This window comes from Micromesistius poutassou (genome assembly GCF_964030765.1).
Source record: "Micromesistius poutassou genome assembly, chromosome: 7".
Classification (NCBI taxonomy): Eukaryota; Metazoa; Chordata; class Actinopteri; order Gadiformes; family Gadidae; genus Micromesistius; species Micromesistius poutassou.
In genome coordinates this window covers 17,892,389-17,920,021 of record NC_140277.1, presented here as the reverse complement: position 1 = coordinate 17,920,021, position 27,633 = coordinate 17,892,389, and the positions used below count along the sequence as shown (strand labels likewise).

The 27,633-nt window shown below is 41.0% G+C and overlaps 3 protein-coding genes across 3 annotated transcripts in view; all 3 read right to left on the bottom strand.

Annotated features, from left to right (window-relative positions):
* LOC311350680 (NLR family CARD domain-containing protein 3-like) overlaps positions 1 to 27,633 on the bottom strand; it is a 132,159-nt gene that overhangs the window by 71,244 nt on the left and 33,282 nt on the right.
* LOC311350070 (NLR family CARD domain-containing protein 3-like) overlaps positions 1 to 27,633 on the bottom strand; it is a 61,976-nt gene that overhangs the window by 29,031 nt on the left and 5,312 nt on the right. The gene's annotated exons all lie outside the window — the stretch shown is intronic.
* Positions 1,503 to 27,633, bottom strand: LOC311350071 (tripartite motif-containing protein 14-like; the record flags this gene model as incomplete). Its single annotated transcript, XM_084470109.1, has 4 exons — positions 1,503 to 2,085; positions 7,281 to 7,327; positions 7,975 to 8,263; positions 27,519 to 27,633. The coding sequence occupies 4 exons, from the start codon at positions 27,631 to 27,633 to the stop codon at positions 1,532 to 1,534; spliced, it is 1,005 nt and encodes a 334-aa protein (XP_084326235.1). The 3' UTR covers positions 1,503 to 1,531.

Below are 27,633 nucleotides of genomic sequence, written 5' to 3'. Positions count from 1 at the left end.
CTCCGCTCCGGCCCCGCTCCGGCCCCGCTCCGGCTCCGCTGTGTCTACACCGATCCTCGGCGCGGACTTCCTCTGTGCCTTCAGGTTGCTAGTGGATGTTACGAACTGCCGCCTGATGGATGCTGAGGCCTTTGCTACATACCCCTGCACGCTTGGAGGGGTGGGGGGGCTCTGCCTGTCACACACATTCGCCACAGGGGATCCGTATCAGCGCTCACCGGCCGAGTTCCCTGTCCTCACCACACCCACGTTCTGGTCGGCAGTGGCTAAGCACGGCGTGGAGCACCACATCACCACCGTCGGCCCTCCAGTCTACGCTCGGCGCCTCGACTCCGCAAAGCTGGCGAGGGGCCAGGGGGGAGTTCACCACCACGGAACGCCTGGGCATCGTGCGCCGCTCCAACGGCCCGTGGGCCTCCCCCCTGCAGCCTTACGGACAGCAGCTGGGCCGACCGCCTCCCGTGGGTCACGCTTGGTCTTCGCTCTGCTCCCAAGGAGGACCTCCAGACCTCCTCCGCCGAGCTGGTGTAGGGCCAGCCACTGCCAGCTCCGGGGGAGTTCCTCCCAGAGGCCGCGTCCCCCTGGTCGGCCGACTCTCATCAGGCGGGGTCCCGGGGCGTCGCTGGGGCCTTGGTCCCCATTCCGACATCTCGCCACTGCGCTCCCCGGTCCTACGTGCCCAAGGACCTGCTGTGGGCCAGACACGTCTTCATCCGCCGCCACAGCCATGGGACTCCCTCACAGCCCCCATACGGTGGACCCTCCCGCGTCCTGGAGGCGGAGCTAAGAGCTTAGTGGTGGACCTGGGGGGGGAACCAGAGCGGGTCACAGTGGACCGGCTCAAGCTCATCTGGACGTTGACCAGCCGGTTCAGCCCCCGCGGCCCCGGCTCCGCTCCGGCTCCGCTCCGATTCATACAATTAGAATAAAGTAGACACTACCATCTAGTGGCCAGACTCGGTTATAGCACCAACTTTATTTTATTTGTTTAAAAAACGACATATTACATCATTCATTTTTGTTTGGTTATTTGGTTGAAGAGTAAATTACTCTTTAAAAAAACACATTTAATACACTATCTATCCAGATTCATAACCCCAGTACATTTAATACACTATCTATCCAGATTCATAACCTCAGTACATTTAATACACTATCTATCCAGATCCATGACCCTGCTTGTTTCAGTCAAGTTAAGGACTGTTTAAATCATCATCATGAATCAAATCAACATCAACATAATATAAAGCAACTTGACTGTGTTTGTACAAGAATAATAAAGTGTTTGATACAAATATACTACAGAATTTACCAATAGAGCGATCACTAACGATAGAAATGTAATAATTACTGATAACTGAGGGATTTATTGAGCATCACTGAAAACACACCTTTTTAAAATAGCTTTCATCATCAAACTCTCCTCATCTGAACAATTAATCTTTCTAACTGTAGAGGAATCTCAATGCATAATATTTGTGTGTGTGTGTGTGTGTGTGTGTGTGTGTGTGTGTGTGTGTGTGTGTGTGTGTCAATACAACTGACTCAGAGAGACTGAGATACCATCATCTAAAAACCCAAACCCAGGGAGGAGGTCCTCCTGGGTGAAGGAGGTCCTGAAGGTGTGGATGTGTGTCAGTGTGTCTGAGGACCCTCCTCCACCTGGGGACACTCTGTAGAAGGACAGAGTGCCAGCAGGCCGGTCCAGATACACTCCTACTCTGTTAGAGCCAGCGGGGGGGAGACGGATGGCTGTTTCTATTTTGTTGTGTTCGGCAGTGTAACTGTCATCATAACACCAAAGACACCAGGACTTGTTCCCTCCAATCCTGCTGTCACCACCCCCTCCTCTCCTTGTGATTCCTCTGTATGTCACTCCTATTATAACACCTCCTTCCCTCTCTACCTCCCAGTAACAGCGACCAGTCAGAGCCTCTCTTCCCAACACCTGGACCCAGACGTCAAACCTCTCTGGGTGATCAGGATACGGCCGCCGCTCTTTAACCTCCGTCCCCTTTCTGTTGTCCTCAGACAGAGAGAGTCCTCTGCAGACTGTGTTTGGGTCCAGTGTGAGTTCACAGGCATCTGAGGGGAGAACAAGACACCGTCACCAGGGCCGGTTCTACACTGAATTGTGCCCTAGGAGAGACTCCGCCCGAGCGCCCCCCCCCCCCCCCCCCCCCCGCGCGCGCGCGATCGGGATCGGGGGCGACCACAGGGTTGTTGACGGGGGGGGGGCGATCGGAATTGTTGATGGGGGGGGGGGGGGAAATAATAACTGATGACCACAAAGCACTGCACACACGCACGCACACACACACACACACACACACGGTCCCGCGGTCACATCCAAGCAACTCATAGGAACGAGGTCTTATAGAGGACATATTATGGTGTTTTCTCAACAAGTAAACATAGCATATGAGTTCAGGAAAACATGTTTTTGAAGCTGTTTGCTGGAAATAGCTTCTGGGAAACAAAATCTCTCCTAGCGCTATTCCCCTCTGTTTCAGTCCCTTCACAATGTGCTGTTTCTGGTGTCTGTAGCCTTCATGCAAATGAGCTGCTGCCCATTGACCAATCAGCTGTCAGAGTGAACCACAGCATGGAGGAGAAGTGATTGTTGCCGTTTGCGGACTCCCTGAGCTCTATATCTATATAATAATAATAATAATAATAATAATAATAATACATTATATAATATATAGGTATCTATATAATATATCTAATATCAGGGCCAAAAGCTATGTGCGCCTCTGATGATATTATGAATCATAAAGACTGCGTCTGATGTCTCTGGTACTTCCACAACAAGTAAAGACTCGTAGTGGGGGTTATCTCGGCCATGGTTCAGAAGAATTGGGGGAAAGGGACTTTGGCTTTGACTCTCTGAAGTCCGGATTGAACCGCGACATGGAGGAGAAAGGGATTGTGCTCCCGGAGCTGAGCTGCCGGACTGCCGCCGAAGCTCCCCCGCCGTACTCCCGGAGCGGGGCTGCCGGACTGCCGCCGGAGTTCTGGCGGCAGTCCGGGAGCTCCGGCGGGGGAGCTTCTCCCTGCCAGGCGGTCACATCTATTTCTGTATGGAATCTCCCTGCTTCTGAAATGCGCGGACATCTCCGCCCAGCGCTCGTCCGCTGGTCCAGGTCCACAAAATCGTATCTATGCTGATATATGCTGATATACAAAACTGACTCGCTCGTTTGGTAACTGTAGGCGGGGTACTTTCAGAAATGCATATCTCAATCAAAAAAGCATGTACAGACTTGTTTCAAAGTTTGTATGCGTGTGGCAGCACCAGAGACCCAAAACAACAGCCAAAATCCCAGGAAAAGTGTTGTTTTCATAATATGTCCCCTTTAACACACTCAGTGTTAGAGTAGCACTACTAATAACATGCGGTATGGTAGCGTTTAAATGGCGGCTATTGTGACACGGTTTCAGTATCGGTATACCGTACTGCGACACTATGAGGGGCTGTTCCGTTATTATAGGGCAGACTAAAGGGCTCTTTATGGTTCCACGTCGACGCAACGACCCCGCAGACGCTTCCACGCAGTCCTGAACCTTTCTGGTCCTGCGTCGGGTTTTAGTGAGCGGACCAATCACAGCCCTTGCGGCTGCGTCGCCTCGATGGAAGGTTACAATTTTTGGGAGGCGCACGTCAGGCCCTCGCGCTGGACGCAAGGAGGGTCCGCAAGGACGTGAGGGGTCCGTCACCCCCTTGCGTTGCGTGAACGTGGGACCATAACCAGCCCTTAACAGTCCTCCGCTCTCTGTTCCCTACAGGCTGCTTGTTCCCGCCGCCGTCCTGATTGTGGGTGGGGCATCGGATATTGTCGTTATTATTATATCCTACCTTATCTCCTAAACAATGTAAGACCTTCCTTGTCTTTCCCTGAATGAAAAGCACTCGGGGCATCCTGTCTGGGCCTTAGATCTACTAAAGCACTGGTCCTGTCTGGGCCTTAGATCTACTAAAGCACTGGTCCTGTCTGGGCCTTAGATCTACTAAATGGGATGGGGGAGGGGGGGAGGGGGGGGTCCTCGCTGGGCGGCCCTCACACGTAGCATCGGAGCTACAAATCATATCGGGTTAAAAATCATTTTGGTGGGTGTTCATAAAAACTTACTTTACGCCAGTTTGGCCGGTGATGCATGAGGCAATCTCAGAGCCACTCTACACGGCATTTCAGAATGTTAGTAAACAATAGCCGTAAGGACACTTCAGAATGTTTGTAAACAATAGCCGTAAGAACACTTCAGAATGTTTGTAAACAATAGCCGTAAGGACACTTCAGAATGTTAGTAAACAATAGCCGTAAGGACACTTCAGAATGTTAGTAAACAATAGCCGTAAGGACACTTCAGAATGTTTGTAAACAATAGCCATAAGGACACTTCAGAATGTTAGTAAACAATAGCCGTAAGGACACTTCAGAATGTTAGTAAACAATAGCCGTAAGGACACTTCAGAATGTTAGTAAACAATAGCCGTAAGGACACTTCAGAATGTTAGTAAACAATAGCCGTAAGGACACTTCAGAATGTTAGTAAACGATAGCCGTAAGGACACTTCAGAATGTTAGTAAACAATAGCCGTAAGGACACTTCAGAATGTTAGTAAACAATAGCCGTAAGGACACTTCGGAATGTTAGTAAACAATAGTCGTAAGGACACTTCAGAATGTTAGTAAACAATAGCCGTAAGGACACTTCAGAAAGTTAGTAAACAATAGCCGTAAGGACACTTCCGAATGTTAGTAAACAATAGCCGTGAGGACACTTCAGAATGTTGGTAAACAATAGCCGTGAGGACACTTCAGAATGTTAGTAAACAATAGCAGTAAGGACACTTCAGAATGTTAGTAAACAATAGCCGTAAGGACACTTCAGAATGTTAGTAAACAATAGCCGTAAGGACACTTCAGAATGTTAGTAAACAATAGCCGTAAGGACACTTCAGAATGTTAGTAAACAATAGCCGTAAGGACACTTCAGAATGTTAGTAAACAATAGCCGTAAGGACACTTCAGAATGTTAGTAAACAATAGCCGTAAGGACACTTCAGAATGTTAGTAAACAATAGCCGTAAGGACACTTCAGAATGTTAGTAAACAATAGCCGTAAGGACACTTCAGAATGTTAGTAAACAATAGCCGTAAGGACACTTCAGAATGTTTGTAAACAATAGCCGTAAGGACACTTCAGAATGTTAGTAAACAATAGCCGTAAGGACACTTCAGAATGTTAGTAAACAATAGCCGTAAGGACACTTCCGGGTGGCAGAACGCGAGCGGCTGCCACTGACCTGAAGCCATCCAGCCGGCTACTGTGAACATAGTTACATAGATAAAACCATTGTTGATCTGAAGTTGAAACGATGACGTAAACAATATTAATATAATATAATATAAGTTATATTTATATATATTAATGAGACGTCCTGTAGCACCCCGCAAGAAGAAAACCATTCATTCAAGCCATTGACTCTGTTTTCTGGATCGCTCTGCCCTGGTCAAATGACATGGAAGGGTTTGTTTACTAGTGGTGCCATCGGAGAACGCTTCGGCTTTTGCCACCCGGAAGAACGAATTGTGACGTCATGGTGAATTGTCGTACTGTTCTCGCTCCCTGGGCAGTACTGACTACATTTCCCATGAGCACTGTGGTGATGCTACGTGATGTTGTGTGGGGCGCGCCCCACTGGTGGGGAATAGAGACGTGCAGGTGGGGCGCGACAAACGGGAGGAAGTGTCACTGAAAACTCCATGTTTCTTATGGTAGGAGCGAAAGCTTGACAGTAGGGCTGGGCCATATGGGCCAAAAGTCATATCTCCTATTTTCAAGCAGAATGTCGATATAAGATATATATCAATATTTGTTCATGCAATAAAATAGGTGCCGTCGCCGCGCTCCAACTGGTCGTTCTATATCGGGGGCGCCGCGTCGCTGTGCTCGTTAACCTGCCTTGCCGATTGCAACTCAATCCTAAATTTGGGTGTAGGCCAGGGTAGCTAAACATTTTAAAATGAGTCAAAAACAGTCGGAGCAAGATGTTGCAAATGCATGTTTCGCGCTGAAGGGGATTTAAAAAAGTGAGGCGAGTGGTGGAAGAGCGGGGCCGGGGCAGAGTGTGTGTGAGCCAGAGGCAGAGCGGAGTGGAGAGAGATGAGCAGAGCAGAGTCCTGCACGCCTCTTATTTGCAAACCCGCACCCGTCCTTACCCGCAAAACTTAAAACCACATCCGACCCGTGTTCCGACAGTAGCGCAAATTACATTCCGCACCCGACCAGACCCGCTATAAATTGATACCAACGCCCGACCCGCACCAAAAGGAAAATCAGACACATAAGATGGAACGCCGGGGGGTTACACTAGTGGTGTTTGGCGTGGTGCTTTAGATTGCCGTGCAAAAAAGCACATCATCCACTGTGGACGGTTTTAGTTGACTCCTCCGCTCCTGAATAGGCATCAGATCCAGCACCGGAGAAGTCTCGCTCTTTTTTCTTAGCTGCACTTTTATTTTCTCTATTGTTGAACTTGATGCAAGTTATAACACAGCTGCACTTTTATTTTCTATATTTTTGAATTTGCTGTTATTTGATGTTATTTAGTTAGAATTTAGATACAACATGATGTAACTTGATGTTACTTCAATAAATTGGGAAATGTTAAGCTTGGCGTATTTCATTAGCATTGTGTTGGGGCGATGGGGGCAGGTGGGGCTTGAAAATCCCCCCTTGTCCAAAGTGGGGGATGACCGAAAAAGTTTGAGAACCACCGCGTCAAACTAAACGCGGCGGTGGTTGGTTGGACAGACGTCTGGGGGCGAGAAGGGGAAGGAGGCAGGGGATGACATTGAGAATATCAACAACAAATATCAACAAAAAATTTGGCTAGTGGAAATTCTGATTGGCTGGTAACTTTAGAAAGTTACCAGCCCAATTGGCTGGTAATCAAAACAGTTAATTTAGAACCCTACACACGGGGGTCAAACTCGCACACGTTTCAGCCCTCGTACGGCTGGCCGCTCACGGTTAATATTTCTTAATGCTGCGTAACATTCACTAGGAAGCAAATATCAAACGAGAACGAAATATAGATTATTGTAGAATATAATTATTATACATCAACAGTTTGATGAAGTTGAAGTCCACCATCATCTTCATTCCCAGGATGATTTGACTGAACCAACGTCACCTCCTGCTGTGTGGATGGACTTTCCATCTCTATAGTTAGTGTGTGTTGAGATGAATCAAACTAAACAGACACTTACACTTCATTAGAGCTGGTTTCATCCTCCGCTCTCCACCGGGCTCCACACTGGGGAGACAAAGAGAGAGCAGCATGTTGTCTTTAGACAGGGAAACATTATTCACATGTTAACAAAGAGAGAGCAGCATGTTGTCTTTAGACAGGGAAACATTATTCACATGTTAACAAAGAGAGAGCAGCATGTTGTCTTTAGACAGGGAAACATTATTCACATGTTAACAAAGAGAGAGCAGCATGTTGTCTTTAGACAGGGAAACATTATTCACATGTTAACAAAGAGAGAGCAGCATGTTGTCTTTAGACAGGGAAACATTATTCACATGTTAACAAAGAGAGAGCAGCATGTTGTCTTTAGACAGGGAAACATTATTCACATGTTAACAAAGATAGAGCAGCATGTTGTCTTTAGAGAGGGAAACATTATTCACATGTTAACAAAGAGAGAGCAGCATGTTGTCTTTAGACAGGGAAACATTATTCACATGTTAACAAAGATAGAGCAGCATGTTGTCTTTAGACAGGGAAACATTATTCATATGTTAACAAAGAGAGAGCATGCCGTCTTCAAAAACTGAAATATTAACATAACTGTTGTTTCTAAATGAGAGCACATTATCTAGTTATATAACAGTAACATGTTCCACTGATCCTTGTAGGAGACATTGTCCCTGAGTGGTGAGCTGTCCTCTCCATACCTGAGAGTGTCCAGTCTCCAGCGTGGATCCTCCAGTCCAGCAGAGAGCAGCGCAGCTCCTGTGTCTCCTTGTTGATTGTAACTCAGGTCCAGCTCTCTCAGATGGGAGGGGTTGGAGCTCAGAGCTGAGGCCAGAGAAGCACAGCCTTCCTGTGTGACCAGGCAATCAGACAACCTACACACACACACACACACACACACACACACACACACACACACACACACACACACACACACACACACACACACACACACACACACACACACACACACACACACACACACGTTTACTTTACCAACAGGGGACTATCGGTTTTCATCAACCAAGTGTGGACCTCTATTTCTGGTCATTTTAAAAATACAAAAACATAATACAGAGTTTAGTTTTAAGTACTTTTGTCATAATATAACTTCAAATTGTTGTTTTTTATTTTTTTAAAGAAGTTGCCAAGAGGGGACTTGAATCCTTAAGCGATATTTACATATCTAAGAGGGGACTCCATTCACTGCAGCAGGGGAGCTGTCTGGGCCTATTGTTTCACTCAATGAGTGTTTGCCAACCGCAACTGTTGCTTCTGTCAGTCTTAACAGTACAAGAGGGGACCTTCTAGTGAATTTAATTGTGTATAAAATAAATGCTCTGGAATCTATCTTGAAGAGAAAAAATTATCTATTTATGTAAATCACAGATCCCACAATTGTCAGAAATGTTTCCTCAAAATTGACAGTAAATTTTTTTTAAAGCAAACATATTGTGCACTCCCATGTTTATAATAATATAAAAAAACTTGAAAAACATAATTTCAAGATATATTTAGAACGGTTAAAAAATGTGTTTTGCGATTAATTTGCGAGTTTACTATGGACAATCATGCGATTAATCACAATTAAATATTTTAATTGATTGATAGCCCTAGTTAGTATTTTTGCTCATGACAAAATTTCCCTCATGAAATGTCTAAAGGCTCTATGAATTATTTTTTACTATAGAGGAAGCAGTAAACTATTTTTTTCTAACCTAATGAATACATAAATGCTGGAGTGTAAGTGTCGCTCCATACCATTTAACAGGGGACCAGTGTCATTTTGTACAGGCAAAGAGGGGACTTCTGTCATCCTGTACAATCCAAGTGGGAACCATCTTTTCTGTTTAACAGCACAACGTTAAAAAACAAAGTTCTATACATTAACCTTTCTTTGAAGGTCTGTATACTATTGTGCAGGTTCTGACATATGCCTTAAGTAACTCCATCAAAAAGACAGATGATAGCTTTAAGGCTGTTCAAGTGCAGGGAACAGTGTTTGTTGATTGATTGAACAGTGATAAATTGTGGTAGTTAAAACTGAAGTCATGTTATTGTGGAAAAATATCATTTAGAAAAAACTGTCCCATACATAAGTTCACATTCAAAGAACAGACAAACTTTGTGCTCTAAAAGATGGTCCCCACTTGGATTGTACAACATGACACAAGTCCCCTGTTAAATAGTATAGGGCGACACTCACACTCCTGCATGGATCTATTCATAAAGTGTGGAAAAAATGTTATCCTCATCAATACGTCATGTGACAAAGCTTGACAAGAAAGAAATAATTGTTTAGTGTTTTGTCAGTTTCAGTGTCAGAGATGTTTCCTGCTATATCTCTCTGCAGAGGGATATGAACATTTTGTCCCAGATCCTTAAGAGGATATTCAATTGTTTGCAAGTAGAAATGCTGCCTGGAAACAACTATTTAAAAATAATGACAAATAAAGATTCATCAGATTGTCAACAATGCAAGAGTTAAGTCAGCTAGAAGATTGATTTAAACCCAAAAGGCCACTGTTAAACTACCGTATCGATTTCTTCTACTATGCTCTGCTGTAATTCTTTACCATCTCCCATTAAAAAAAAAAGAAAACTAAAATAAATAAATTTAAATGGAATGGACACATGCAATGATGCTTCCAGAGACAAAAGCTTCAAAGCACCTACAATGTCAGAAGCAGTGAGAAAGTCACAGACACAGTGCTGCTGGTTGTGGTTCAAAGTACAGAAATGTAAATGTATACTGCAATACTCATACTTAACCTTAATTTGTGGTTTTCTTTCTGATTATCACACAATTTATCAAGTAATGATGAACACATACTGGTGAATAAAGAGGTGAAACCATTTCAAGGCTGTCAAAAATTGCGGAATCTCAGAATTTGATGTGAGAGTTTGCATAAAATGGAAGGCACACAACCCATGCAGCAATTAAAAAAAAAATAATTGTAGGTATTATAGTCATAGTTCTTCTTTAGTCCTAGCTCAGCTCTTTATTCAACAGGGTTGACTTTGAACAAAGGTAGTGGTTGGAAAAGAGTACAGGTCAACTTCCCACTTTTACTTGCAGCATGCAGTTACCACAATGTATCAATCAATATTTTAAAATGTTATCCTGGTAATCCTTATCAGTGGTACAAACAATGACATAATGATTTTCTGATCTAAGACATAGGCTTGTTAAATATTTAGTAATGAAATAATTGAATAAACGAAACACTGCATACCTTTTTATTTAGAATAATATGTATTTTTAAATAAAGGGCGTCTTTCTTTGCATATATATAGTGATGATATTTAGTGATGTCTGTTTGTTTTTTATCATCACTATATATATGCAAAGAAAGACGCCCTTTATTTAAAAATGCATATTATTCTAAATAAAAAGGTATGCAGTGTTTCGTTTAGTGATGTCTGTTTTTCTGTCTGCTGTACCCTAGTCTCTTGTGATCAAGGGAATGTGATCTCAATGAGCTCACCTACTTAAATAAATACTATATAAATTAAAACTGCGCGCAGTGATGAACGGGACCTCGTAACATGTGCGCTTTTTTAAAACTGCGCGCAGTGATGAACGGGACCTCGTAACATGTGCGCTTTTTTAAAACTGCGCGCAGTGATGAACGGGACCTCGTAACATGTGCGCTGCCACGAGGTCCCGTTCATCACTGCGCGCAGTTTTAATTTTAATTTTTTGCGAATTCATGTAATCTGTAGAAGCAGATGAGATACATTCCCTAGGAGGAGTTTGTTGAAATACAAGGCGAAAAAGTGAAAAAATTCCATTCAAAATGGCCAACTTTGACGGCACGCCACGGACACGCCCTTCAACGTACAGTCACAAATAACACGGCGTTGGTTCAGCTCCATTTCATGACTGTACTGACCAATTGTGAAGCAGATCCGATAAATTCCCTAGGAGGAGTTTGTTCAAATACAAGGCGAAAAAAGCGCAAATAAGACCACGGAATTCAAAACGGCCAACTTTGACGGCACGCCACGGACACGCCCTTCAACGTACAGTCACAAATAACACGGCGTTGGTTCAGCTCCATTTCATGACTGTACTGACCAATTGTGAAGCAGATCCGATAAATTCCCTAGGAGGAGTTCGTTGAAATACAAGGTGAAAAAGTGAAATTTGCCGCCGAGATTGAAAATGAAAAAAAGAAAATTTCCGACTTCCAGTAGGTTTTGGGGCATGGGTCCAAGAGGCTTTTCTGTAGGTATTGGCATGTTGTACGTGCATACCGAGTTTCATACATATTGGTGAAACGTGGCGCAGGGGCTGCTTTTTAAAGTTCCTGTAGGGGGCGCTACAAACATGACAACCACGATTTTTGGTATGTGAGCTACAGGCAGCACTCTACACGTGTCCTGTGAATTTCGAATTGATAACTATTACGGTCTCCGTAGAGTGATCGACCATCCTCTGGCGGCCATGTTGTTTTTCCAATCGACTTAATTTTACTTGACCAGTTAGAACTTTGGTCCGCAACGGCCATTGAGTTGGTCCCGCTCAAATCAAACATTGCGTCTATGAACTGTGGCTATTTTAGTAACAGGCCACGCCCATTTCGAAGCCACGCCCCATTTGAAAAAATGTTGACTTTATCTTGTTCAGAATTTGATTCTGAACAACTTTAGTAGAGGGGTCCAAGATCATAGGAGTCCAATTCATGTAGATATGTGCAATTTACTATTTTTGGGGTGAAAAACACACCCCTTTTAGAACGCAATGGCTCATGGGTACTTTGTACTTTACTGTACAGACTAATCCTTAAGTCAGATTGAAGATAATGGGTCATAGATGATATGTGTTAAAGGATTTTTGTGAAAGTCGAAAAACCTGGGATCCTTGGGGAATTTACTGTTTTTAACTAAATTCAAAATGGCGGGAAATCTGGCTACCGGAAGTGCTAAGTTAGTACTGCAAATTTGTTCACCATGAGGATTTGCATGTATGGCAAAAGTTTCATGAGTGTACGTCCAACCAGTGACGAGTTATGCTTGTGTAAAGGTTGAAATTTTGGCATAGTTGGTATAGCGCCACCTTGGGGCGAATGTGAATTTGACGGCTAGAATATCAAATTTTACAGCAGTCCCACCAAATGTGGCAAATAAAAATTAGTTTTTGTATATGTTCAGGGGGGGAAAAATGCAGTCAAAATTCTGAAAAATAATAATAAGAAGAAACAAAGCAAAAACAATAGGGACCTTGCAGGTTCTGCTCGGTCCCTAATTAGGGAATATCTTTTGAAGGAAGACTGTTCAGTACAGTTCCACAGACTTGACAAGGAGGATCTAAGCTTTACATGTCTTGCAACTGCAGGTTGGGGGTTAGGGTTAGTCAAACTTAGGCCCCTGAGTGCCCACTATAGAAAGGCCTAACGACCATCGTCAGCTCCAGGTAACCATCCCCCACACTGCAGACGATTAGACAGACACAGGTTGAAACAGAATGATGAGCAGAGAGCAACAGCATCTGCTAAAATACCCCCCTCCCCCACTCTAAGTCTCTCACTTCTCAGAGGCAGCACTCACTCAAGTTAGGATCTGTGAAGGGCATGGTTGCTGGTCACTCAACTTCTTAATGTCCACATAATGAACTAAACCATAAAAAATATAATATAATAATATACAACTGTTTCTAAAAAGGTGTCTATGAATGCAATTAAGTCATTACTACACCATGCACAATGCCATACTATGAAATTATCATAGAGACATTAATGATTATTTAATCAATCAGGCTCCTTTAGATATGCATTTCACCCCATCAATGTACTGGTAATTTTTCATGTCTTAATTTTTTTATTTTAAATACCTTAAAAAGGGTTATTTTCCTCCAACACAAGTCTGAACTAAGCAGCACAAAGTATGTAAATCCATTCCATATCTCAAAATTAGACCCCCCCCCCCCCCCCTAAAAACGGTATATAATGTGAAACAAAATTGTATAGTTACAAAATCCTACTGTATCTCTATAGTTAAATTAGTCTTTTATTATGATCACAGCTATTTATTAGAATTCAAGTGAATAAATCAGCTAGTTTGATATTATCTATAATAAAACTGGCATGTCTGATCCTAAGATATATATATATATACATATATATATATATATGTGTGTGTGTGTATATATTCTGGACATTTGAGTTCACCTTTTATCTACATTGCTGAGGCTATAGTGAGAGGTAAGTTCCACATGTTTACCATTCACCATGTATTTCTCGATTAATTCAATATTTTCTTCAACTATGTTGTAAAAATACTGTTCTGAGATTAAAATACATGATTCTCTGTTCAAATCAGTATGAAGATAAAAACAATTCATGAAAGAAACTCAGTTGCTTTGGTTATAATTAATAAGCCAGAAAATGGTGTATTCTTACAATCTGGCCATAGCATTACATGTGTAACTATTACAAAATATTTCAAAGGAGTAGTTTGACCTTTTGGTGAAAATACAGATTTGCCTACTTGTCAGGGGTTAGATTCGAAGATCACTGCCACTCATATTTGTACACTAAATCACAGCCAGGAAGCTTGTAAAATAAAACAAAACATAAACATGATGGCTAATTGGTATGTTGTGACAGTTATTAAACTTGTATCATACTTATATTATCTGAACAAGATTGAACAAAATTCAAATTATAGACACCCCAACTGTCAATGGAGACATGTTTGTATATTTATATTTACACATTTTGTTACCCATCATTTATCTCAGGAATTTCCGTATGTGATGAGGACTTCTCTCATTCTTAACAATATTAAACATATGCTTTGTAAACTGCCGTTAATACTTTTACGTATTGTTGACACCTAAAATGTAGAGTGGCCTTTATTTGTTGAGTATAAAATTAGACTGTGAAAAAAGTAGGCATACAGAATGTTGGTTAAAAACTGTAAAACTTAGTAGTTGTGAGTGAGGGGATGGTAGGTATGATTAGTGAATTAGATGATCAATCTACCATTCTTATCAGTCAAAGTTGACACTTGGTATTGTTAGGAACTTAGGATTAATATATTACATATCATGGGAACTTTGTATATTTAAAATTATTGATTTAATACCATACATGTTTCAGAAAACCTCTACTTCCTCCTGTGATATATGAAATCATATGCAATCATTTAAACTCTGCTCTCTCACAGTTTTTGAGCATTTTATAGCAATCTCGATGGAAGACAGCATTTGAAAATCTTGACTCCAAGCTTGGCATGATGAAAATCGACCATATTGTATATTTTATCTGTGAACAGTGTTCTTTTGATTGATTCTCTAGAAGAGCTATTTTACAGTGAAAAGATCCATGTTGCCTGTGCCTATGTTAAATCATAAATGTGATATCAGCATATTTTGACCAATTTTTTAAATATTAGTCAAACAACAGCAAGGATCAACAAAGCAAAATTCTCCACTATCAGCCTATGTGATGATGAGATGTGTCATCACATCCTCATCCAACAGCATGATCTCAAAGGCTCAGGAATCAGTGCTTCAGTAGAAAAGTGTGAGGTGATTAATTTGAATAGAGACTGTGGGGGTGGGGGGTTGAATGGTTTTTCAGGGGGGACCTAAGTATGTAAGAAGTATGCAAGTATGTGTGTGGGGGTTGGGAGAGGGACTCTTCACACCAGTGTGAGTGTGAATGTCACTCTATGCTATCTAAGAGGGAACTTCTGTCATTATATATCAGCCAACAGTGGACCCCTGTCATTCCATACAATACAAGTGTGGACATTTTTCTGCAATGCAACAATTCAAGTGCATTTCTTTAAATATAGATTTGGGACTGAAGTACATTATAAAATTGGTATCACTAATTGTAAGATGGTAAATCAAGGTACATTTTGGGGATTGAACAAATTGAAAGGTCTTGACCCTAAAAGTATAAAATTCTTTTAGCACACTTATTTATTATATATTTTTTATTGGTACAAATTAATAGATATGATCTTGCTACTGACTGTTCTATTCCTAATTACAGCTTAGTGTCTGTTTTCTTTTCCCTACATTTTTAAATTCTAAAGTATGCTACTTACTACTCCCTTGCCTTCTGGGTAGCCCTTTAATTTATTTATTTAATACAGTGTCATAGTCGACAATTGTTAAGCGATCCATTAAAGCATCTCATTAAAGATTCTGTTACAAAAACGTACTAACATCATGTTGGACAAATAATTATTACATTAGTTGAGATTACTATCTTTTCGTTACAATATATTTTTGTTATTTCCTCTTTTGATAAAAGCAGAAGTATGAATGTCGCTCCACGCTATCTAAGAAGGGACTTGTGTCATTTTGTAATAGCCAACAGTGGACCCCTGTCATTACATACAAAAAAGTGTGGAACTTCTTACTGTAATGTAAATCAACAGATAAAATGCGTTCCTTTAACCATAGACTAAGCAGTTTGCAGTTGTGAAAAAAATAAAAACCTTATTAAGTTGTCCATTGTATCTCAAACAAACTTATGATTTCTGGGCCTCTATCCTATATACCATGCTAAAGTACTCTATGGCAATATCCAAAATAGCAAGTTCTGTTGTTGCTATCCTTAGATATATAACTTATAGAGATATAAGCTGTAAATACAGCTCACTCAAAAAGCCACAATGACAATATTGTTGGGGCAACTTTACTTACAAAATAACATTATATATATATATATATATATATCATATTTAGATTGTTATCTCTTAAGAACTATCAATTTTACTTATTTATTTCTTACTCATCTATGTTGGAGTGTGAATGTCACTCTATGCTATCTAAGAGGGGACTTCTGTCATTATGTATCAGCCAACAGTGGACCCCTGTCATTCAATACAATACAAGTGTGGACATTTTTGTGTAAGGCAAATCAACAATTAAATTAATTTCTTAAAATATAGATTGGGGACTGAAGTACATTGTAAAATGAATGGAATTCACTAATTTGTAAGATGGTAGATCAAGGTAAATGTTGGGGTTTGAACAATTTTAAAGGTCTAGACCCTAAATGTGTCATTCTTTTACCAGACTTATTTATTATAATTTTTTATTGGTACAAATTAATATATGGTCTTGCTACTGACTGTTCTCTTCCTAATATATTCCTACTAATTACAGCTTAGTGTTTGTTTTCTTTTCCCTGCAGTTTTAAATTGTAAAGTGTTAATGTCACTCTATGCTATCTAAGAGGGAACTTCTGTCATTATGTATCAGCCAACAGTGGACCCCTGTCATTCCATACAGTACAAGTGTGGACCATTTTCTGTAATGCAAATCAACAATTAAAATGCATTTCTTAAAAAAATAGACATTGTAAAATGTATGGAAATTACTAATTGTAAGATGGTAAATTAAGGCACATTTTGGGGATTGAACAATTTCAAAGGTCTAGACCCTTAAAATGTATTTGTTTTTTATAATTTTTTATTGATACAAATGAATAGATAGGAACTTGCTACTGACTGTTCTATTCCTAAAAACACTAACAAATCATGTTTGACATTTAATTATTACATTAGTTGAGATTACTATCTTTATCGTCTATCCTGTCTTAACTTAAAGCTGAGCCTTTACATTTTGTTAGAAAAATACACTAAAATATCATGTTTCAAGAGACTGGTTTTCTTTACTAAGTAGGCTGTTTAACAGCCCTCTACAGTCTGAATGACCTCCTGGGGCTGCAGGCCGTTCACACAATAGAGGAGTGTGATTGAAGCGACGTGTGTGAATTGGTCATTGAACTCCCAGCTCTGGCCAGCAGAGGCGCTGCTGAGTATGGACTAAACACTCACACACTTTCAGGTCCCCTCTTGGCAAAAGTTGAGAAAATGCACCAAAATGTTTTAGGCATGTTTTTAGCTTGATTTAAGGCATGACCAAGAGGGGACCTGAAAAATGTCCCCTCTTGGCTCGTAGGTGAAGGTGGTGAAGGTGTTACGACACCGAAGTCCCCTGTTGGATAGTTAGGCAAGTGCACACACACACACACACACGTTGAACCATTATGTAAAAATGTCTTGATAACAGGGAACAGACCAGTGTAAATGTATTGGTGAGAGTCAACCGATATTCAGTCTATGATCAGAACGTCCAAAATAACTTGTTTAAACTTTTGGAATGTAAATCCAAAGTTAAAATTAGTCTGATAAATGTTATCTCTGCATGAAATGTGTCTTCGAAGAAACCTTTTAAGCAGTCTGTTATTCTACTTTACTAACTAAACTATCACTTTCTTGTTAGTCATTAGTAGATAGCATATGTAATGTACAGTTTAAGACTAAAGATTTAAGTATGTTAAGTGGCATGAATACCATGATTATGTCTAGACTTGTGTTAACTACTACACTATTTAAGAATCAGCTGAATGTCTGCTGATAGTAAAACTTCATTATGCACATTGAGTGAAACTGACCTGAGAATTTCCAGTGTACAGTGTGGACTCCCCAGTCCAGCAGAGAGCAGCTTCACTCCTGAATCCTGCAGATCATTGGTACTCAGGTCCAGCTCTCTCAGACTAGAGGAGTTGGAGCTGAGAACTGAGGCCAAAGCTTCACAGCATCTTTCTGACAGATGACAGCCAGTCAGCCTTCACACAAAATAAAGAGATTTAAATCAAACATGATTTATTGTTTTATAAATGATTAAATAATGGAAGTTTAACTTATTCAAACTTTTTTAATGTCAATCCAAAGTTAAAATGTGTCAGATAAATGTTATCTAACAATAAATTGTGTCTTTGTCATGTCACGCAAAGTGTGTTAATTCTGTTGAGCACTTTCATGTCAAGTTAAAATCACTCAACGTCTAGTCTTGTCGTTCACTTCCTGTTTTATTTTGTAATTCCCTTTTCCCTCTCGTTTCAGGCACTTGACTTCCTCCACTGTGATTGCCTCCCCGGTCCCTGATTCGTCTCACCTGTGTTCCCCTCCCTCATGTATAAATAGCCCTTGTTTCCCTTTGTCTAATGTCAGTTCGTCTTGCGTCCCATGGGTATTGTCAAGCCTCAGTATTTGCCAGTTTTTTGTGCACAGATACTTACTGCATTTAATTGTGTTTTTGTAACCTCCTTAGTGAGCACCTTTTGTTATAGTTTTGCATCCTCCATGAGTGTTTTTTGTTACCCTTTTCTAGTAAAGCGTTTTTTGGTTAAAACATTCTGCCGTCTTTTGAGTTTTGCTTTTGAGTCCCTGTCCCTGAGTCAAGGCGTGACAGTCTTCAAATAAACCTTTTAAGCAGTCTGTTATTCTACTTTACTAACTATAAACTAACACTTTCTAGTTAGTCATTAGTAGATATATGTATGGAAGCGTAATGCATTCACTTGACAGTGAATGCATGAAATAATAAAATCTGCTCTGGTTTTCTTAATGAACAAAATCCCTCAAAATCCCAAGAGAAGCTCTCACCCCTTAAAGAGCCAGTGAGCCCACTGTTTCAGATGGAATTCCAACACGATGTGATTAAAAAAAGTGTTTGGGCTGAGTTTTAGGAAAGAGTTATCCCCATGGTTACGAAAATACCAACTGTCTCGCGGACACCGCAGTCCACCGCTGCCCAGACAGAGCTCCACACACACACCGCCCAGACAGAGCTCCACACACACCGCCCAGACAGAGCTCCACACACACCGCCCAGACAGAGCTCCACCCGTCCTCACACACCGCTCCGCCACTGCCCCTCAGTCATGACGTCAGACTTCCTCGGTAAAGGTCTGACGTCACGTAAAGAACGCCACCTGTGTTCAGCAGAGTGGAACGTTCACGGCGTGTTTTGCAGAGAGAGGTAAAGACATAGGATTTTACCCCTTTTCTCTCTAAATTGGGGACTCATTTCAGTAACAGTGATAAAATGGCATACATTTTTATTATATTATACATTATTAATACATTACTATATTGATGATCAAATAAAACAAATGACCACGTTTGAAACCAAAAAATGTAGTTTTGGGTTCACTGTTTTTTTTAAGGCTGATTAGCAGCAGCCACCATACTCCATAGAGGGGAGAGCTTCTCTTGGGATTTGGAGGTATCTTGTTAATTCACAAAAACAGCACATTTATTTTTGCCATGAAATCTTATCTCAGAATTCTGAGATAATTAACACAGTAATTCAGAAAAAAAGAGCAGATTATTATTCCATAAAAACTCAGAATTCAACATAATTATGTTGTTAATTCAGAAAAACAAGAGCAGAATTTATTTTATCAAGTGAATTTAGTTGGAATGCATACAATGATAATGTCTAGGTTTGTGACAATTACTCCACTATCTAAGAATCAGCTGAATGTCTGCTGATAGTAAAACTTCATTATGCACATAGTAAGTAACTGACCTGAGAGTTTCCAGTGTACAGTGTGGACTCCCCAGTCCAGCAGAGAGCAGCTCCACTCCTGAATCCTGCAGATCATTGGTACTCAGGTCCAGCTCTCTCAGACTAGAGGAGTTGGAGCTGAGAACTGAGGCCAGAGCTTCACAGCATCTCTCTGACAGATCACAGCCACTCAACCTTTAAACAAAACAAAAACAGACAGGAACTCTTCAGAAATTATATAAATCTTCTTAAATTCTTAAAAAAATTGTAGCTGAAAATAAACCAACCCTAACCCTAGCCAAATTACAACCAGTAATTACATCAGTCATTGAGGGCAAAAATAGGCCCAATGATAGGCCCAGATTTTTTTATTTAGTTTTACAAATCAAGAGTAGGCCTGATATGACTAATTGGCTTTGCATCCTTTCCTTCTGCCCTTGTAGTCCAAGACATGCTGCCCACCAGCTTTCAAAGTACAATGCTGCCACTGGTGGATTTGTATCATTTTTATACACATAATTGTCCCTGCTATTTTGTAGTTCACCAAAACACCCTGAAACAATAAAGTGTGTCTTCAAAGAAACCTTTTAAGCAGAGTCTGTTATTCTACTGTTATTCTGCTGGTGTATCCGTGCAACTAGGCCAGAAGAATTTAGTTGGTTGTGAATTTTTATTTATTTATTTATCTTTGCACATTACTGCTCATGCCTACAGCACTAATTTAATTTAATATAATATAATATGTCCCAAATTATATGATTAATATTCTTATTTGAGGGTGTCACATGTCACAACATATCAGTGTATGTTTTTCTTTATATGGTTGTTTCTGTGTGTGTCTGTATTTGTGTTTATATGTTTGGTTGATGTTTTGTGTAATATAACTGATCATAGGCTGGGAAAAGAAATTATAAATGACCAAAAATGCCATGCTGAGTCTGGATAGTTTGCCAAGAAAGGGACTGAGAATAGCTCACATCAATATATGTAGTTTAAGAAACAAAATGATTGATATTGCTCATATTTTGTCTGAAGGTGTGCATGTACTAGCACTCACTGAAACTCACCTGGATGACACAATTAATGATTCTGTTATCAGTGTTAATGGTTACACCATATTTAGGAGGGATAGAAATGTATTTGGTGGGGGCGTGGCAGTTTATGTCAAGTCTCATATACCAGCCAAAATACGATATGATTTAATGTGTGATGAGATGGAAGCAATTTGGATCCAAGTTCACTTACCTCATCTGAAACCGCTACTGATAGGCTGCTGCTATAGACCTCCTAATGCACGGATAAATTATCTGGATGATATATGTGTGATGTTTGATAAGGTGTGTGACCTCGACTATGAAATCCATATACTAGGGGATTTCAACATCAATTGGAGTGTGGATGGCTGCCCACTTAAAGACAAACTCTTGGCTATAGCCAATGTTGGTAACTTAGTGCAAATTGTTGACAAACCTACAAGAGTGTGCTTAAGTAATGTGGGTTCTGTAACTGCAACTTGTATTGATCATGTGTTCACCAATGTTAGCCATTTCTGCTCCAAGCCGCTATCCATTCCAGTGGGATTCAGTGATCACAATTTGATTGCTTATGTGAGGAAAACGAAGGTTCCAAAACCTGGACCAAGAGTTACTCTCAGGAGGTCCATGAAGCACTTTAATGAAGATGCATTTGTAAATGGTGTTGGAAATATATGTTGGGAATCTGTACTGGGGAAGCAGGATCCAAATGATGCCCTTGATGAATTTAATAGATTGTTTTTACAGGTGCTAGAGAGACATGCCCCTCTTAGGAAATATAATGTGAGCAGCAAACAATCATCGTGGCTGGACAGTGAACTGAAGAATTTAATGAAGACTAGAGATGAAGCAAAAAAAAGGGCTGTTCAGTCAGATCTTCAGTTGGATTGGCAAAATTATAGGAGGCTAAGAAATTATGTTACTGCTGCTAATAAGAAGAAAAAATATATGTTCTACACAGCTAAAGTTACAGAGTTGATAAATGATAAGAAAAAGCTTTGGAATGTTATGAATGGCATAATGGGCCGTACGCCCGGAGCAAACCCGGCTTATCTTGAGGTGGAAGGTAAATTCATATCAAAGCCTTTAAATATAGCAAATTATTTCAATGATTATTTCCATACTAAAGTCAATAATTTGAGGAGGAACATGACTCAGGTCAATGATATTTCTTCATTCACACTAATTAAGGACTTAATAATGAAGAATAAAAATTGTAAATTTAACATAGAAAAGGTAACAATTAATGATGTGACTAGGCTTCTCTGTAAAGGGAAAGATAGTCCATCAGGGGTGGACAACTGTGATGCAAAATTTCTTAGCATTGCTGCGTATTTAATCTCTGTCCCTGTGTGCTATATATTTAACTTGTGTGTTGAGAAGTGTCTGTTCCCACAGGACTGGAAGATTGCCAAAGTTATCCCTTTATCTAAAAACTCTGCTGCACCATTTTCTGGTGCTAACTGTAGACCAATAAGTCTGTTACCTGCTCTAGCGAAAGTCATGGAAAGGATCATGTTTGATCAAATTCAACATTATTTTGACATCAATAATTTAAATAGTGATTTTCAACATGCATTTAGGCCAGGACACTCCACATGTACAGCCTTGACACATATGACAGATGAATGGCGCTCGGACATAGATAATGGAAAATTAGTGGGTGTTGTTTTACTTGACTTTAGCGCTGCATTTGATGTTATTGACCATTCTTTGTTATTAGGAAAGCTCAAGCAGTATGGTTTTAGTTTGTCAGCCATAAAATTGATGGAGAGTTATCTGACGAACAGAAGTCAATCTGTTTTTTTTAATGGCAGTCTGTCTGATATTAAACATGTTGACTTTGGGGTTCCTCAAGGGAGTTGCCTTGGGCCGTTATTATTTTCTATTTTTGTAAATGATTTCCCACTTGTGTTGGATGAAACTAAAACTGTCATGTATGCAGATGATTGTACAATATACTCAGCTGAAACGTCCATAGCAGGATTAAACAATAAGTTACAGCATGACTTAAGGGTAGTGGCAGAATGGGTGACTGAAAACAAACTGATCTTAAATGTGAGAAAAACTAAATCTATTGTTATTGGGTCAAAGTATTTACTGCGGAATGTACCTTCTCTGGTGTTGGAAATTAATAACATACCTGTTGAACAAGTTTACGATGTTAAACTTTTAGGCATAATTGTTGACCAACATCTAGCATGGTCGAAACATATTGATTATATTGTTAACAAAATGGGAAGAGGGGTTGCAATGATAAAAAGAGTGCTAAAAATTATTCCACAAGATATTGTCAAGCAGGTTACAAATGCATTGGTTTTGTCACAGTTAGATTATTGTTTTCCGATTTGGTCTAGTGCTTCGATGAAAGAGTTACACAAATTGCAAGTTGCCCAAAATAAAGCAGCACGGTGTGTCCTGCAGTGCTCGTATAGAACAAATGTGACACATATGCACGAGCAACTTGGTTGGCTAAGTATCACTCGAAGAAGTTCTTATGTTTTGTTGAACTTGATCAGGAATATTATTGTAAATAAGTCTCCTAACTTTTTATACTGCCTTTTCTCACATCAGTTGAGTCAACATAATTATTTGACAAGGCATGCTGCAGAGGGGAGGTTTATTCTGCCTCGGGCAAATACCAATGTGTTGAAGAAATCTGTCCTGTTCAGAGCCATTCTGGAGTGGAACGCCTTGCCGCTTTATATTGTGCTAACAAACTCCAAAGAGAGGTATAAATTTTTGCTGAAACAGTTTCTTTTAATGGTCCAGCAACAGTAGTGTGGGTGTTGGTAAAAACATTCATCCTACCCTATGAGACTGCTTTTTCTTTTTCTTTTCCTCTATCCTGTATTTATTTATTTTATTTTTTTATTATCATTATTATTTTTGTATCTGTTTGTATGGTGTTTGTATGTTGTGTATGGTCTTGTACTGTCCAAGTGTTTGGTGATGTCCTGTGATATATGTTGGTCTGAGTCTATGATTGTATATGTGTTGTGACTGTATTGACTGTTGGTTTTGTTTTGTCTTGTGAACTCGGAGAAGGATCACTTTGACTGGTACTTGGACTCCAGGAAGAATAGCCAGGCTAATGTGCTGGAGCTAATGGAGATCCAATAAATAAATAAATAAATAAACTTTACTAACTATAAACTAACACTTTCTAGTTACAGTCATTAGTAGATATCATATTTATGGAAGCGTAATGCATTCACTTGATGCATTAATGCATTCACTTCTTAATTAACAAAATCCCAAGAGAAGCTCTCACCCCTTAAAGAGCCAGTGAGCCCACTGTTTCAGATGGAATTCCGACACGATGTGATTTAAAAAATGTGTTTGGGCTGAGAGTTTTAGGAAATATTTATCCCCATGGTTACGAAAATACCAACTGTCTCGCGGACACCGCAGTCCACCGCGGCCCAGACAGAGATCCACACACACACACCGCCCAGACAGAGCTCCACACACACCGCCCAGACAGAGCTCCACACACACACCGCCCAGACAGAGATCCACACGTCTACACGCACACACACCGCCCAGACAGAGCTCCACACACACCGCCCAGACAGAGCTCCACACACACCGCCCAGACAGAGCTCCACACACACCGCCCAGACAGAGCTCCACACACACACCGCCCAGACAGAGATCCACACGTCTACACGCACACACACCGCCCAGACAGAGCTCCACACACACCGCCCAGACAGAGCTCCACACACACCGCCCAGACAGAGCTCCACACACACCGCCCAGACAGAGCTCCACACACACCGCACAGACAGAGCGTTGGGACTTATTTCAGTAACAGTGAAAAAATGGCATACACTACTATGTTGACGATCATATGAGACATATGACCTTTAAAACAAAGAAGCAGTGGTTTTGGGTTAACTGGCTCTTTAAGGCTGATGAGCAGCAGCTACCGTACTCCATAGAGGGGAGAGCTTCTCTTGGGATTTGGAGGCATCTCGTTTAATCACAAAAACAGAACAGAATTTATTTTTACCATGAAATCTTATCTCAGAATTCTGAGATAATGTTAATTCAGAAAAACAAGAGCAGAATTTATTTTCTCAAGTGAATTTCCAAGTATGTTAAGTGGCATGAATACAATGATGACGTCTATGCTTGTGACAACTACTACACTATTTAAGAATCATCTGAATGTCTGCTGATAGTAAAACTTCATTATGCACATTAAGTAAACTGACCTGAGAGTTTCCAGTGTACAGTGTGGACTCCCCAGTCCAGCAGAGAGCAGCTCCACTCCTGAATCCTGCAGATCATTGGTACTCAGGTCCAGCTCTCTCAGACTAGAGGAGTTGGAGCTGAGAACTGAGGCCAGAGCTTCACAGCATCTCTCTGACAGATCACAGCCACTCAACCTTTAAACAAAACAAAAACAGACAGGAACTCTTCAGAAATTATATAAATCTTCTTAAATTCTTAAAAAAATTGTAGCTGAAAATAAACCAACCCTAACCCTAGCCAAATTACAACCAGTAATTACATCAGTCATTGAGGGCAAAAATAGGCCCAATGATAGGCCCAGATTTTTTTATTTAGTTTTACAAATCAAGAGTAGACCTGATATGACTAATTGGCTTTGCATCCTTTCCTTCTGCCCTTGTAGTCCAAGACATGCTGCCCACCAGCTTTCAAAGTACAATGCTGCCACTGGTGGATTTGTATCATTTTTATACACATAATTGTCCCTGCTATTTTGTAGTTCACCAAAACACCCTGAAACAACTTGAGTCTCACATACTTATGCCATACGCCACTAACAGTGCAAGCAGGCCAATGCCAACCAAGCGCGCAGTCCTTCCTCCCTCACTTTAAAAACCACCAGCCGCCACTGGTGTGTGTGTGTGTGTGTGTGTGTGTGTGTGTGTGTGTGTGTGTGTGTGTGTGTGTGTGTGTGTGTGTGTGTGTGTGTGTGTGTGTGTGTGTGTGTGTGTGTGTGTGTGTGTGTGTGTGTGTGTGTGTGTGTGTGTGTGTGTGTGTATTGTGGCAACCCAGCCTTGGCAATCAGCCAAATGGAGAGCACCTGAGTATGTGTGGAGAAGCAGGCTATTTAAGTCCTGCTTCTCCACCTGTTCAGGGCTCTCCCAGCCATGGGGCTCACAGGCGGAGAGACCGGTCCTGCCGATTGAAGGGGCCATCAATTCAACCCTGTTTTGATTTTTTTTGGTAAAAGACTTTTCATTTGAAATAAATGTGCCTTTTTGGCTATTTGCACACTTAATCGTGTCCTGATTAGAGCGAGGCGGGTTCACTCTACAAGCCGGGTTGCCACTGTCTGTCTGTCTGTCTGTCTGTCTGTCAATTATGGCCCCCCTTGCACTCGTGACCATCCCTGGAAGGAGGGACCTCCCACTCTGAAGGAGGGACCCCCCCCCCTCCCACTCTGAAGGAGGGGTCCCCCCCCCCCCCCCCCCACTCCCACTCTGAAGGAGGCCCCCCCCCCCCACCTCCCTCCCCCCACTCTGAAGGAGGGGTCCCCACTCTGTGTTCCTCCTCTGGATTTCTTCCTTGCTCATTAAGGGAGCTTTTTCTTGCCCTCTGGGGGGCTAGGATCGGGGGGGCATAAGAGACTGGACCTGTTAAGGGCTATACAAATACAATATAATTTAATTTAATTGAATGCATAAATAATACATCTTTAATGTTTCATAAATGATGAAACAACTGAAAGTTTAACTTATGTAAACTTGTGTGATGTGAATCATAACTCAAATGTGTCTGATGAATGTTATCTCTGCATAAAACATGTCTTCAAATAAACTTTTTAAGAAGAGTCTGTCATTCTACTTTACGGCTCTACACTTGAACAGTTTTTAGTTACACTCATTAGTAGATAAAGTCTGCAATGTTCAGGTTATAACTGCAGCTCTAAATGTGTTAAGTAACGTAATTCCAGTGATTTGATCTAGGCTTGGGACAGCAACTCCCTATTTAAGAATCAGATAAGACTCTGCTGAAGGTAAAATGTAATTTTGCACATTGAGAACTGAAACTAAACTAATTAAAACTAACCTGAGAGTTTCCAGTGTACATTGTGGACTCCCCAGTCCAGCAGAGAGCAGCTTCACTCCTGAATCCTGCAGATCATTGTTACTCAGGTCCAGCTCTCTCAGACTAGAGGAGTTGGATCTGAGAACTGAGGCCAGAGCTTCACAGCATCTCTCTGACAGATAACAGCCACTCAACCTTTAAACAAAACAAAAACAGACAGGAACTCTTCAGAAATTATATAAATCTTCTTAAATTCTTAAAAAAAATTGTAGCTGAAAATAAACCAACCCTAACCCTAGCCAAATTACAACCAGTAATTACATCAGTCATTGAGGGCAAAAATAGGCCCAATGATAGGCCCAGATTTCTTTATTTAGTTTTACAAATCAAGAGTAGGCCTGATATGACTAATTGGCTTTGCATCCTTTCCTTCTGCCCTTGTAGTCCAAGACATGCTGCCCACCAGCTTTCAAAGTACAATGCTGCCACTGGTGGATTTGTATCATTTTTATACACATAATTGTCCCTGCTATTTTGTAGTTCACCAAAACACCCTGAAACAACTTGAGTCTCACATACTTATGCCATACGCCACTAACAGTGCAAGCAGGCCAATGGCAACCAAGCGCGCAGTCCTTCCTCCCTCACTTTAAAAACCACCAGCCGCCACTGGTATGTGTGTGTGTGTGTGTGTGTGTGTGTGTGTGTGTGTGTGTGTGTGTGTGTGTGTGTGTGTGTGTGTGTGTGTGTGTGTGTGTGTGTGTGTGTGTGTGTGTGTGTGTGTGTGTGTGTGTGTGTGTGTGTGTATGTATTGTGGCAACCCAGCCTTGGCAATCAGCCAAATGGAGAGCACCTGAGTATGTGTGGAGAAGCAGGCTATTTAAGTCCTGCTTCTCCACCTGTTCAGGGCTCTCCCAGCCATGGGGCTCACAGGCGGAGAGACCGGTCCTGCCGATTGAAGGGGCCAT